General features: G+C 38.4%; 1 protein-coding gene and 1 long non-coding RNA gene across 8 annotated transcripts in view; one reads left to right on the forward strand and one right to left on the reverse strand.

Moving 5' to 3' along the window:
- LOC138744667 (uncharacterized) overlaps window positions 1–13,794 on the forward strand; it is a 41,435-nt gene that overhangs the window by 15,814 nt on the left and 11,827 nt on the right. The window contains exon 4 of one of the 5 annotated variants that reach the window (XR_011345687.1): window positions 12,218–13,205. The exons of 3 other annotated variants lie outside the window; for them this stretch is intronic. This is a non-coding gene — a long non-coding RNA (uncharacterized lncRNA). Of the gene's footprint in view, window positions 1–2,833; window positions 4,775–12,217; window positions 13,206–13,794 lie in introns of those variants that run through there. One more of the 5 variants, XR_011345686.1, reaches the window with a different exon arrangement.
- Window positions 3,482–13,794, reverse strand: part of cbfb (core-binding factor subunit beta) — an 89,913-nt gene continuing 79,600 nt past the window's right edge. For 2 of the 3 annotated variants that reach the window (XM_069901182.1, XM_069901180.1), the window contains 2 exons: window positions 10,263–10,358; window positions 3,482–4,813 (listed from right to left, as the gene is read on the reverse strand). In XM_069901182.1, the coding sequence (XP_069757283.1) occupies window positions 4,748–4,813; window positions 10,263–10,358 (162 nt within the window). In that variant the 3' untranslated portion in view covers window positions 3,482–4,747. Of the gene's footprint in view, window positions 4,814–10,255; window positions 10,359–13,794 lie in introns of all 3 variants that reach the window. The other variant, XM_069901181.1, reaches the window with a different exon arrangement.

Below are 13,794 nucleotides of genomic sequence, written 5' to 3' on the forward strand. Positions count from 1 at the left end.
ATAGTCCACAACTTACAATTTTCAAATTTTCGATGGTTTGAATCCTTACTGTACTTCAAATTTTGGCTAGGCTATGATTTTCAGTGTCTCCCAACAGTGCTGTATTGGTCCCCAAGCTGATGTCACTGCCACGCTCTCTCTCCCCACACTGATCCCACAGCCCCATGCCAGACCCCACACTGATACCACTACCCCTCCCTCCCCACAGCCCCGTGTCGGTCCCCACACAGATCCCACTTCTTTTTAAACTAACAGTGGGAGTGCTAGAACACAACCCCATCTTAAGTTGAGGACTATCTGTACAAGATTAAAGGGAACGAGTAGCAGAGAGCCTTACTGAGATGTTTACCTTATCTTTGACCTCAGATAAAGTGCGGGTAGACTGGAGGCTGGTTAATGTTGTGCTGTTATTTAAAAAGGGCAGCAAGGATGAAGCAGACAATTGCAGGCCATTCATTGTCCTCAGTGATGGTTGTAACAGGACATAGATCAATTTGGAAAGTGGAAATGGCTGATTAAATTTCACTCAACAGGTGTGAGATGTTGCCCTTTGGCAGATGAAATCAGGGCAGGATTTGCACAGTAAAGGATCTGGCCCTGGAGAATGTTGTACAACAGACTCAGGAGTACTGGTATAAAATTCCATGAAAGGTGTGAAATGTAGACAAGGTGGTGAAGGTGTTTGGCATGCTTGCCTTCATTAGTCGGAGCTGGGCCATCATGTTACAACTATACAAATAGTCCACAACTTACAATTTTCAAATTTTCAATGGTTTGAATCCTTACTGTACTTCAAATTTTGGCTAGGCTATGATTTTCAGTGTCTCCCAACAGCGCTGTATTGGTCCCCAAGCTGATGTCACTGCCTCGCTCTCTCTCCCCACACTGATCCCACAGCCCCATGCCGGACCCCACACTGATCCCACTACCCCTCCCTCCCCACAGCCCCGTGTCGGTCCCCACACAGATCCCACTTCTCTTTTTAAACTAACAGTGAGAGTGCTAGAACATAACCCCATCTTAAGTTGAGGACTATCTGTACAAGATTAACGGGAACAAGTAGCAGAGAGCCTTACTGAGATGTTTACCTTATCTTTGACCTCGGATAAAGTGCGGGTAGACTGGAGGATGGTTAATGTTGTGTTGTTATTTAAAAAGGGTAGCAAGGATGAAGCAGACAATTGCAGGCCATTCATTGTCCTCAGTGATCTAAAAATTGTTGGAACAGATTTGGATTTGGATAGTCAGGGACTGATTGGAGATAACCAGCATAATAAAGTGGCCTCAACAACTTTTTGTGGTATAGAGTTCTACAAGTTCATAACCTTGAAGAAGTTTCTCATCACGGTTTTAAATGGCTTTCCCTTTATCCTGAGTCTGTGACCCCTATAATTGGAAAACTTCAAAAGGGATATGGACCAAACCAGCAAGTGGGAGTAGTTTGCATAGACATCTTGGTTGATGAATTCAAAATGGACCAGTTTCCATCCTGGAAAACTATGACTATTGCTGTTCAAATTGAATTAAAATTATAGCTATTTTAAAATTATGATGAACAAACAAACAAATATAGATCTTTATCTTCCTGGAATAAAATGGTGCTTGGCACCTTATTTTAATGGCCACTAGTTTGCACGCATTTTGAAAGATTAGAATTTGTATAGATAAATACATCTTAATGATTTATTGTTCACACACCCCACTATCTGCACTATTTATATCCTTCAGTTCACATTTGACACCAATTTTTGCTGTCTACAGCCTGCTGCTAACTATCTCCACTGTGATTTGCTTCATCCAGGTTCCACTTTCTCCATAATCTTCAGTTTCAGATACACAATTTACAATGTTCCCTGACTGCTGTTCTCAGCTGGTTTAGTTTTCAATATCTTGTTATTTGTTACAAATGAAAAACTGACAAGATAATGCCATTGTATCTTCAATTATCTTCTGCCAAAATACATCTTGCTTCCAACCATACTTGAAGCATGTCAGCCTTGGAAATGGAGTTCAATGAATATACACAAGCTCTATGCCTTGCCAATTCCTGGTGAGAAATTTACCATTTCGTTTATACCACAACTATCCAATTTCTGGATTACAATCTCAAGGTACATTGCAGTACAACTTGCTTTTTCTTGAGACTCTTTTTGCATTGGTGAACAAGGTTTGGTGAAATAATCCTTTGGTTTTAATACTACAACCTTATTCTACTAACTATACAATTTCTTAGATACTCATCAGCACTTTGCTCTATTTTAGTGACCGTCTCAATTCTGGTAATCCAGAGCTGAATAGTTCTCAAATTTAAAACCCTCAATTTTGATCATTGATAAATTTGTGCAATCTTTTTTCACTAAGATTTTTTCTTCTTTTAGCTATAGTTCCTTAATATTGTTGCTGTATGGTCATCTCAAATTTAGCTTTTTCTTTCATAAACATTGTGGCTTTCCATTAGACAGGTCTGAGATCTGAAACAGCAACTTCTCTTTACATAGATGCTGTTTGACCTGTTTAGTTACACCCTTTTTTTAAATTTCAGATGCAAATGCTTTCATTTTCATTCCATGGCTTTCAACTTATTTTCATTTTTCTTATTGCATGTTTATCAACTTATCTCATTAACCTTCTGTTAACTTCTCGTGCTATTAATATCCAGCTCTCATCCAACCCTCATCTAACACCACTGTTTCCCTCAAACTTTGGTTAGCAAGTTTGCTTTTAACTAGGTCATACTTCAAACCTTTAGGATAGATTCTCTCAGAATTTCTTCAGATTTATTGTCAGTATGTACTTGACATCCCATATAACCCTGAGATTCTCTTTCCTGCAGGTGAGGCAGAATTACCACTTATTGGTCATGCAAGAAAGAAAACTACACAACATACACATGAAAATAAATAAATGTAAACAAACTGAAAAACAGGAAAAAAGATCAATCAAGTCCAAAAGTGAGAGTCCTTAAATAAGAACCTGATTGAGCTTGTTGTTGAGTCTGACGCTGGAGGGGTAGCAGCTGTTTCTGAACTTGGTGGTTTGAGTCTTGTTGCATCTATACCTCTTTTCTGATGGTAGCAGCGAGAACAGAGTGTGGGCTGGGTGGTGAGCATCGTTGATGCTCTCCAACTTTGTCATTCCCTGTAGAGGCTCTTGATGTTCATATTTAAAATTGCTAGGCTGACATAATAGTTTACACTCTTGCCTCTGATCCAGACAATTCAATCATGACTTTGGATGCTGTATAGAGTTTGCATGTAAATGAGATTTTTGACAGGTATTTTGGCCTACCAAAGATGAGCTGATTGGCCACTATAAATTATCCCTTCATTTTGGTAAGTGGCAAAACAGAAACAAAGTTGATGGGCAAACAAGAATTGTAGAGGTTTGATACATCAATATTTTTCAAAATATAGGAAAATGTCAAGACATTTTCTCATGCTAAATTTGGAAATGTTTTAGAAATTAAGACATAACAGACAGGTTTGACTTTTCAGATTTATTAATAAAGTAATTTTAAAAAGAAAATGTTTCAGATTCACAGAAAGTAGCAAAAGCCAGCTCAATTATTCAAAACAACTCAAGGGAGGAGTACAATGCAAAAAGATGCAATTCCTTCATTTAAATATGATTGAAAAAACTTATTAAATTGCATCAATAACTTAATACCAGTAACAAAGTTTTGAACTGTTTGGATTAATTAGCAGAAGGTTGAAACCCAATCTTAATGCCAGCATTAAGATATTATTAAGCAATGCAGAGCAGAAAATAGCCACCAAGGCCACTAACATCAATACTCAACATATTTGATACACTAGGTCACTTCAGATGTACGTAGGTCATTTTTCATGTGTCCAGCACATGACACACGTGCACTGCTTGAAGATTTTTGTCAGTCCAATTTGTACCCCATATTCAGGGTTATATATTTAACTTTGTAACAGCACAGCACAAAACTGCAAAATGTAACCTTTAAATAAAGTCAGTTTTTTTTAAAAACCATCTTTTTTTAAAATCTAAAAATGGGTAGAAATTGATATCAATGTTTAATACATTTTATTAAGCCTAAAGTTTAATTCATAAAATGGAATGTACAAGCCAAATTAAATGTTATATTGGATGGTCTTCTGCTTTTCAACTTGCTGTGGAAATAAAAGCAACATTATTAACTTTTAAAAAATTGCTCCACTAATGTTAACTGCTTCCTTATGTGGCCATCTCTTTACAGAATATAAAAATAAGAACAAAAAATTGCAAACAAGCTAATGAAGCCATTCCTGTGCTTTGGAACAGCAAAGGCAAACAGATACAGATTTAAAATCCTTACACACTTGCAATCCAGGAAAAGTGGAAGTTTCTGCTTTCCTGCCACTTAAATCAACTCAAACATTTTTCAACCTACTTTCTGAAACAGATTTCCTGCATTTTTTTTCTTTGAAAACCAAGAGGAAAGGGAGACAGGTCAATACATGAAAGGGCACTTAAAAATTCCAAGAGAGAGAAACAAAGCTTGCATAGAAAACAAAGATTGCTACTGGCTACATGCTCAAAGCAGGAAATGCAGGTACTGTAAATGGACATAGTGCAATCCCTGGCAGTTTGTGCTGAACGGGGCATCCAAAAGCCTGGGTCAGGATAAAAAATATTCTTGTTCAGGATCTTAACATCTTCACTTCTTTAAAGACCAGTTCACCAAAAAGCTGCTTGATTTAACATACGACAGTTTATGGCGAGGCTGATCCAAGAATATTTAACGTAGCTTGAGCTCATCTCCGCTCCCCAGATTGGAGCCGGGACTGGGGTCCTGCCTGCGTGGCTACACAAAGATAGAAAAAAAAAATCAAAAAGTGAGGAACAATAACATTTAGAAAAACTTCCATTCAAAAATTAGTTAGTATGCATATTATTCTGTAGAAAAACAATTACTTCAAAACAGTACCTTTCCTGAAGATAATTAAAACAAGAAAGCCTTGAACTAAATATCAAGGCTAGATGTACAAATGATCCTTAATCTGTATGGTTTAATTTTAATAATGCAAATGTCTTTTGCATCTAATTATGTTGATGTTAATGACAGATATCAGTCTCGAACTGTCTTGGATTTTCTTCAAGATTTCCTTCTAGGATGACTTTGTGGTAACTTGTGTGCAATTGACAACTCACATTAAAACAAACACTGACAGTCAATTTCCCACATTTCACTACAGGCCCAGTAAACTACCAAAGGGAAATAAATAACAGTAGAACCACACCCTGAAAGAATGGTATATGTTTGATAATGACATTAGAATTATTTTCAGGGTACTTAAGATGTAGTTAAGTTCATCCATTAAGGATCAGAGCAATGGGTGACTATCCAGTTATCCTCGAACTCTTTAGATCAGTGGTTCTCAACCTTTTTCTTTCCACTCACATACTACTTTAAATATTCCCTATGCCATAGGGTAGTCTGTGATTAGTAAGGGATTGCTAAAGGTGGCATGTGGTTGCAAGGAAAAAGTTTGAAGACCACTGTTTTAATCCTTCCAAATTGACTCATTATGTGCACAGTTTAATAACTCCAAAGGAAATGCCAACGACCATTTTTCTCAAGCAAAATATTTCAGTAACAGTTGGGTCCCTTCCCACTCACATACCACCTTAAGCAATCCCTTACTAATCACAGAGCACCGATGGTGTAGGGTTTACTTAAAGTGGCATATGAGTGAAAAGTGAAAGGTTGAGAATCACTGCTTTAGATGAATTTGATTTGCGCATGTAAACAGTCTAAATGTACACAGTAAAAAAAAACTTACTAAAAGTTCTATTTTTTCTATGTGAAAGCAAGATGAATTCATCACTGCACTTTTTTCTAAAAGGATAATTTTTCAAGACTGATGTTTTTGCACTCTGCTACTACAATGAAGCAATTTGGAGTACTGTGTACAGTTTTGGTCACCAAATTATAGGAAAGATATAAACAAAATAGAGAGAGTGCAGAGAAGGTTCACGAGAATGTTGACAGGATTTCAAGGTTTGAGTTACAGGGAAAGGTTGTGCAGACAAGGGCTTTTTTTCTCTGGAGCGTAGAAGATTGAGGGGGGACTTGATAGAGATGTTTAAGATTTTAAAAGGGACAGACAGAGTAAATGTGGATAGGCTTTTTCAATTAAGAGTGGGGGAGATTCAAACTAGAGGGCATGGTTTAAGATTGAAGGTGGAAAATTATAAGGGGTACATGAGGGGAAATGTCTTGATGCAAAGGGTGGTAGAGATGTGGAATGAGCTTCCGGCAGACGTGGTTGAGGCGGGATCATTGGTTACATTTAAGGAAAGACTGGATAGTTACATGGAGAGGAGAGGACTGGAGGGGTATGGACTGGGTGCTGGTCAGTAGGACTAGGAGGGTAGAGATTTGTTACGGCATGGACTAGTAGGGCCGAACTGGCCTGTTCTGTGCTGTAAGTGGTTATATGGTTATATGGTAATTGTCTGCTACATCATACCAGTCAAAACTCATTTCTTTTGCACCATCCAGTGTTTTCTGCAGGTATTGCACTTGGCCCTGCAAATATGCTTCTATAGTAAACTTAAATACTAGCAAATGTGAAAATGAATCAAGATGGATATAATTTTCCTGCCACTTTACTAAGAGGTAAACAATTACCATTGCCCTTCCACAGCTGATACCTATGAAACCAAGTGCAGGTCGAGACCACAAAGACCCTCTTTGTGGAGAAACTTGCACAATAAATAAATAATGGCAATCAGAAAGTCAAATTTATCAATCCAATTAGAAAAGCTATTCTAAGATCTTTAAATTTTAATTTTAATTCAATCAAATGAACATAATGGTTTGGATTTTTTTTTTGTTTCCTGCCTGCACTCTCTGCTAGTTTCTATATGAACCTCAATGGTGCAATAGTTTGCTGGGGAATTTGTTTTTGGAGCTTGCACCACACCAGGTTAGACGTGCATCTGAATGCTTCTGGTATGGCTGCAATAAAGTAAAACAAGTGCTTGGATAAAGTTGCCTAAAACAAAAACAAAATGTGTAAACTATTTGCAAATTATATTTTTTTAAAATTGAGATTTGCAAATCTTTGTAATTAAGTATTCCAAAGGTCTGTGGATTCTTTTATTAGCTTGGAGCAAAGGGAGGGACCAATGGATTTGTGGGTACAAAGGGAATCTAGGGATTAGAGGTCAAGGTTAATTAGTCATGACAAAAGATTGGTAGAGAACATTCAAATGACGACACCAGGAACTAATCAAGTGCAATGCCAGTTTACATATCTATTTACATACCCATTAAAAGAATACCATTCTCTGCAATATTTCATCTTCACCAAACCATTTCAAACAAGAGAAGCTCAAGAACTACAGATGTTGGAATCTATGAGTTAGCAATAAGAAGCTAGAGGGACTCGTCCGGCAGCATCCATGGAGAGAAATAATCAGTTAATGGTTTGGTCAGAATTCTTGATTGAATCTTGATAAAGGATCCCAACCTAAAATATTGACTGACTAATTTTCTGTATGCTGTCTGACCTACTGATTCTCCCCAGCTTCTTGTGTTTTAAAACCTGTGCTTTTATTTTACTAATCAGAGCCAAGATCATTGCAGCAAATTAACACTGAGCAAGTTTATGAGCATTCCACTGTGCCCCGTCTAATATGCTAATACCCTGTTGTAACATTCGTTTTGGCACTGACCCCGGATGTTAGGAAGACCTTCGACCAAAAAAACACAATAAGCTGGTCTGGAAGGCACAGATCTAGGGTAAGTTAGCCAATTGAACAGAAAATTAGCTTGGCAGTAAAAGATCGAGGTAGTGATGAAAGGTTGTTTTCCCAGATTGGAGGCCCATGATAAGTGTGCGACAGATATCAGTGTTGGGTCCACACTGGTTCATTATTAATATAAACAATCTGGAGAATGCAGATGAATCAAGTTGGTGGTGATAAATGGACAATAAAGTGATCCAACATTACAATGAATTCTTGAATCAGCAGGTAGAGGAATGGAAAGGCAGATGGAGTACATTTTAGCAGGTCAATCCTTGCACAGCAAATTATAGGGCACGGTGGTGTAGAACTGAGAGACCTATAGGTTCTGCAATATAGTTTCCTGAAAGTGGCGACACAGATAGAGGGTGAAGATGACAATTGGCATGCTTGCCTTCATCAGTCAGGTTATTGAGTACAGGAGTTGGGATGTCAGGTATTAGCTGTACAAGATGGTGGTACGACCACATTTAGAATACAGTATGCAGTCAGGTCACCATGCTATAATAAAGGCTGCTGTCATTAAACTGGTGGACAAAAAAGATCCACAATAACGTTACTGGCCTGGAGAGCTTGAGCTACAAGGAGAGGATCAATAGAGTAAAACATTCTCCCCTCTCCCCAAGTGTTGGAGGCTGAGTGCTGTCTCAACAAAATCATGGTAATATGCATAGTTAATAGTCACAGTCTTGCCCCCAGGAAACTTGAGGATGGGCATAGGCATATGGTTGGGGTAGGTGGGGAAGAAGAGAATATTTAAAAGAACAATTTACAAACCGATGACAATTCAAACTGTTAAAATAGACAGCAAGGTTAGCGTGACACTATTATAGAGCCAACAACCTGGGTTTGAATCCAGCATCATGCAAGGTGTTTCTCCATTCTCCCCATGCCTGCAATGGATTTTCCCCCATGCCTGCAATGGATTTTCCCCCATGTGCTTACATTTCCTCCCACCCTCCAAAGATGTGTGGGGTTGTAGGTCAGTTGGGTGTAATTGGGCAGCACAGGGGCTCAATGGCCAGAATTGGCTTCTACCATGTTGTAAATAAAATTTAAAAGGCTTTTAGACAGGTACATGTGAAGGTTTTGAGTGACAGGGGCCAATCCACCCGCACAGAACGAGCTCAGATGGACAACTTGTTCAGCATGGGCAAGTTGGGCTGAAGGGCATATTTTCATACTGTACAACTCTATGAATGTAACTGAAAGCATTCACATTATATTATGTTAACCAAATAAGCTTTACACCAAGAACTCGTTTTAAAAAATTATGTGAACTCTGGAAATTGAATAGCAGAAATTGTTGGAAAGATATAGAAATTCACAAATCATGGTGTTTGGAGGAAAGGTAGAATAGAGCAATAAAAAAAGCACAATGATTCAACAAACTCTTGTATCTTACACAAGTTTTTTCAAAGTTACCACTATATACAGCAGCAAAAGGTGAGGTTGCAATTTCTGCTGGAGATAGTGGGCCGATGTGTAAACAACACCAAGTTATTTATGTCTCACTTAAGAAATTAAGTCAATTTAAGCACGGAAACATTTGATTTTTTTTTTTGCTTTTTAAAAACAGGAGCACATATTGAGCCAGGAAGCATACAACCACTGTATAATACTCAATTACTAACAAGAATCTAATTGATCAAATACAGTTGGTTTAATTTAAAAGTTTGCTTTAATATATTTAACCATTTTAATATGGCAATACTTGAAGTAGTGGATCAATTACTAAATTTATTAGCATTTATTGGGCACTTGCCCACCAAATTGGTTATTTGCATAAACGTGAAGTACAAATGGAAGAGAAATTTGAGACTTAAGACAGACATATAAATCAAAGTTTCAACAAGTGCAGGTGAGCTGCCATTAGATTGTAACGCAAGGATGAACTACAGAAGGGCTTTGCAATAATTCCTCCAGGAAATACCATGACAAACCAAACGACATTTCAAAGATCATGCATTTAAAATAAAGCATAACCATAGAAAAATGAAGTTCTCCAAATTCTTTTAAACAAAGTAAATTTGAGATCTTTAATATCGGTATAGAACGAGTGCAAAATGCTTCTATATAAGGAGGCAAAAAAAAAACAAGTTGAATAAATCCTGACAAAGAATAAGTATGCATTTTAAAGGTGATCAGGCTGGACAAATACATACAATGGAGAAAAATAAAGTACTACACTTATTTATAAACCTGGATTCACTATTGCCTATCCTTCCTCACCTCACTTCTTCACACTGGCCATCTCCACACTACGTCGATCTGATGCAAGATGTCAAACCGACACCAATTATCCTGTTGCCTCCACTGATGCTGCTGGACTTGCAGCAGTATTTTGTGCTCCTGGTTCTAGCATTTGCAGTCTTGTCTCTAATAATTTTTCTTGAATTTCCAGAAAACACAAACACCTGCAGATTAATGGTCCAATTCCCCCCCACTCCCACCCTCCCACAACCCATAACCTTATAAGAAATGTCCTAACCTCTCACCTCCATGTCCTCCCGGTGAGATCTCTCCCGATCTTCAAAATCTCTGGCTCTTCGTCTGGCATCGTCAAACGCCTGCTGTGCCAGGGCATCTTCATGCTACAAAAAGGAATAAGTAATTCCTATTTTAATTTGCATTCAGCAGTTCATTAGAAATGTCAAGGTCAATATATTTCTGCTGAATATTTGAACATAGGTTTAAATTTATAAGCACAGCACATTTACACACAGATGACAATTCAAACTGTTAAAATAGACAGCAAGGATAATAAAAGGATGATAAAAATGGCTGTTGTGGACCCACAGAGAGCGGAGACAGCACTCCTCTGCAGAGTTCTACCACCTGATACAACTACCGATAGATCTGTATAGGCTTTAAACAGCCTGTTAAAGGAGCCAACAGTGGATTATTTTAAAATCTGTAACTGCGGGATCTGGGCCCAAGTTGCCACAGACTAGAGATAGAGAGCCCAAATGACCTCTTCTATGCTGTAGCTTTCTTTGAAGCACCTGTGTTCAGCAGGAGCCTTAAGAGTTTACAGATTCCAGAGGAACAGAGGACTAGCGCAGGGAGGGCACCAAGAAACAGAACCCATCCCCTGTTGACATGGAGAAGACTCTTTGGGATGGTGTCCATGGCGGCAGACCAGAGAAGGGTTCTGTAGCTTAAGTGCATACAGGTGGTAGGCTGTTGGTGACTTTTTTTTTTAAATTTTTTATTTTTCACACCATAAATCACATTAGCCGTGATATACACTTTTTCTTTTTCACACATATACAGTGACTTTTTCTCCCCCCCCTCCCTCCTCCCAAGCCACCCCCCCCCACCCCCCCCCCCTCATCCATTTTAGGTATACAATCTAGGTTGCATTAAGCCAGTCAGACAATGTTGTCATTCAACAAAAATACACCAGAAATTCTACTGAGTCCATTCTTTTCTTTCCTTCTCCTTCCATCAACTTAGGTAATGTTTGTCCCCGGTAGGTTTTCGCTATTGTATTTAATGTAAGGCTCCCATGCTTGTTCGAATATTTCAATATTATTTCTTAAACTATATGTTATTTTTTCTAATGGAATACATTTATTCATTTCTATATACCATTGTTGTATTTTCAAATTATCTTCCAATTTCCAGGTTGACATAATACATTTTTTTGCTACGGCTAGGGCTATCTTAACAAATCTTTTTTGTGCATCCTCCAAATCAATTCCAAATTCTTTGTTTTTTATGTTGCTTAGGAGAAAGATCTCTGGATTCTTTGGTATATTGTTTTCTGTTATTTTATTTAATATCTGATTGAGATCATCCCAAAATTTTTCTACTCTCTCACATGTCCAGATTGCATGAATTGTTGTTCCCCTTTCTTTTTTACATCGAAAACATCTATCAGATACTGTTGGGTCCCATTTATTTAACTTTTGCGGTGTAATGTATAGTCTGTGTAACCAATTATATTGTATCATACGTAGCCTCGTATTTATTGTATTTCTCATCGTTCCAGAACATAATTTCTCCCATGTTTCCTTTTTTATCTTTATATTTAAATCTTGTTCCCATTTTTGTTTAGTTTTACCATTTGTTTCCTCATTCTCCTTTTCTTGCAGTTTAATATACATATTTGTTATATATCTTTTGATTAACATTGTATCTGTAATCACATATTCAAGGTTACTTCCCTCTGGTAAACTCAAATTGCTTCCTAATTTATCTTTCAAGTAGGATCTCAGTTGGTAATATGCCAGCGCTGTATCTCCAGTTATATTGTACTTATCTCTCATTTGTTCAAAGGATAAGAATCTACTTCCTGAAAAACAATTTTCTATTCTTTTAATCCCTTTTTTTTCCCATTTTCTAAAGGCAAGGTTGTCTATTGTAAAAGGGAGTAGCTTATTTTGCGTCAATATTAGTTTTGGTAATTGATAATTTGTTTTATTTCTTTGGCTGTTGGTGACTTGAGGTGAGGAACCCACGCAGGCTGCGAGCTACTGGTGACTGCAGTCAAAGGACTCACACTAGGCTGCGGACTGCTGAAGTCTGATTGAAGGGGTACCAGGTATTTGAACCTAGAAGCAAGCGGGTGCCAAGGGTACTGAAGGCTTCCTGATCATATCAGAGATTTGGATCTGGAGCTCAGATTGCTGATGGTTTAGTCTATGTGGCAGCAGACACTGTGGGAGCATTGGAAGCGAAGCTATGGACACAGTAACTCTGGGAGTACTCTCTTTTGCATCTCGACTGTAAAAAGGGGCCCAACAATTTCAGCTGATGGCGAATCTATCTGCATTAGAGCAGACCAAAAGCCAATTTTGTGTAATAGCACACCTGTTTCATTACATGACAATAAAGGAATCTTGATAAAATCTTCTGTCCAGTCAAGCACAAAACACCAATGAATTATAGTCAACATGCTTTGTATCAGATCCCTTTCTTCAATTACAATACAAAAAATCTAATGTGATGGTAAAGAGAAGTCACAAACTTCTGCATTTGCTGGATTTGTAGAAGGGACTTTCTAGTTTACATTGATGTTGATTCAAATACATCAAATACATTAACACATTAATTAACTTATTTTGTTGCAAGTTTAAAAAAAATGAATTATGTTTCTTTACAAAACATTACATTGTATATTTGGAAGGATACAAATTAGAGCTAACAAAATGATCCCAGAGGATTCACTAGAAAAGCCTGGGATGTGTTTGAAACAATGGTTTTTGAAAGAATCTTGAGATATTTCAAAAATCAAGGACCTGGACAATGTAGACAAATTGTTTTTATTGCTAAAGTAGGGATTTTTATAAAAAAAACAAACAAACAGTGGTTAGAACCTGAAATAGAATGCCAAGTGGCAGAAGAGACCTATTCAATTGCAGTAGGAAATAAAGAGGGAGAACTATGGGATGACTAGATTACTGTTCTTCTTCTTTGGCTTGGCTTCGCGGACGAAGATTTATGGAGGGGTATGTTCACGTCTGCTGCAGGCTCGCTGGTGACTGACAAGTCCAATGCGGGACAGGCAGGCACGGTTGCAGCGGTTACAAGGGAAAATTGGTGGGTTGGGTTTGGGTTTTTCCTCCTTTGTCTTTTGTCAGTGAGGTGGGCTCTGCGGTCTTCTTCAAAGGAGGTTGCTGCCCACTGAACTGTGAGGCGCCAAGATGCACGGTTGGAGGCGAGATCAGCCCTCTGGCGGTGGTCAATGTGGCAGGCACCAAGAGATTTCTTTAAGCAGTCCTTGTACCTCTTCTTTGGTGCACCCCTGACTCGGTGGCCAGTGGAGAGCTCGCCATAGAACACGATCTTGGGAAGGCGACGGCCCTCCATTCTGGAGACGTGACCCACCCAGCGCAGTTGGGTCTTCAGCAGCATGGATTCGATGCTTGCGGACTCTGCCAACTCGAGTACTTCGATGTTGGTGATGAAGTCATTCCAATGAATGTTGAGGATGGAGCGGAGACCGCGCCGATGGAAGCGTTCTAGGAGCCGTAGGTGATGCTGGTAGAGGACCCATGATTCGGAGCCGTAAGACAAAGATAA

The sequence above is a fragment of the Narcine bancroftii genome, chromosome 10 (assembly GCF_036971445.1).
Source record: "Narcine bancroftii isolate sNarBan1 chromosome 10, sNarBan1.hap1, whole genome shotgun sequence".
Lineage (NCBI taxonomy): Eukaryota > Metazoa > Chordata > Chondrichthyes > Torpediniformes > Narcinidae > Narcine > Narcine bancroftii.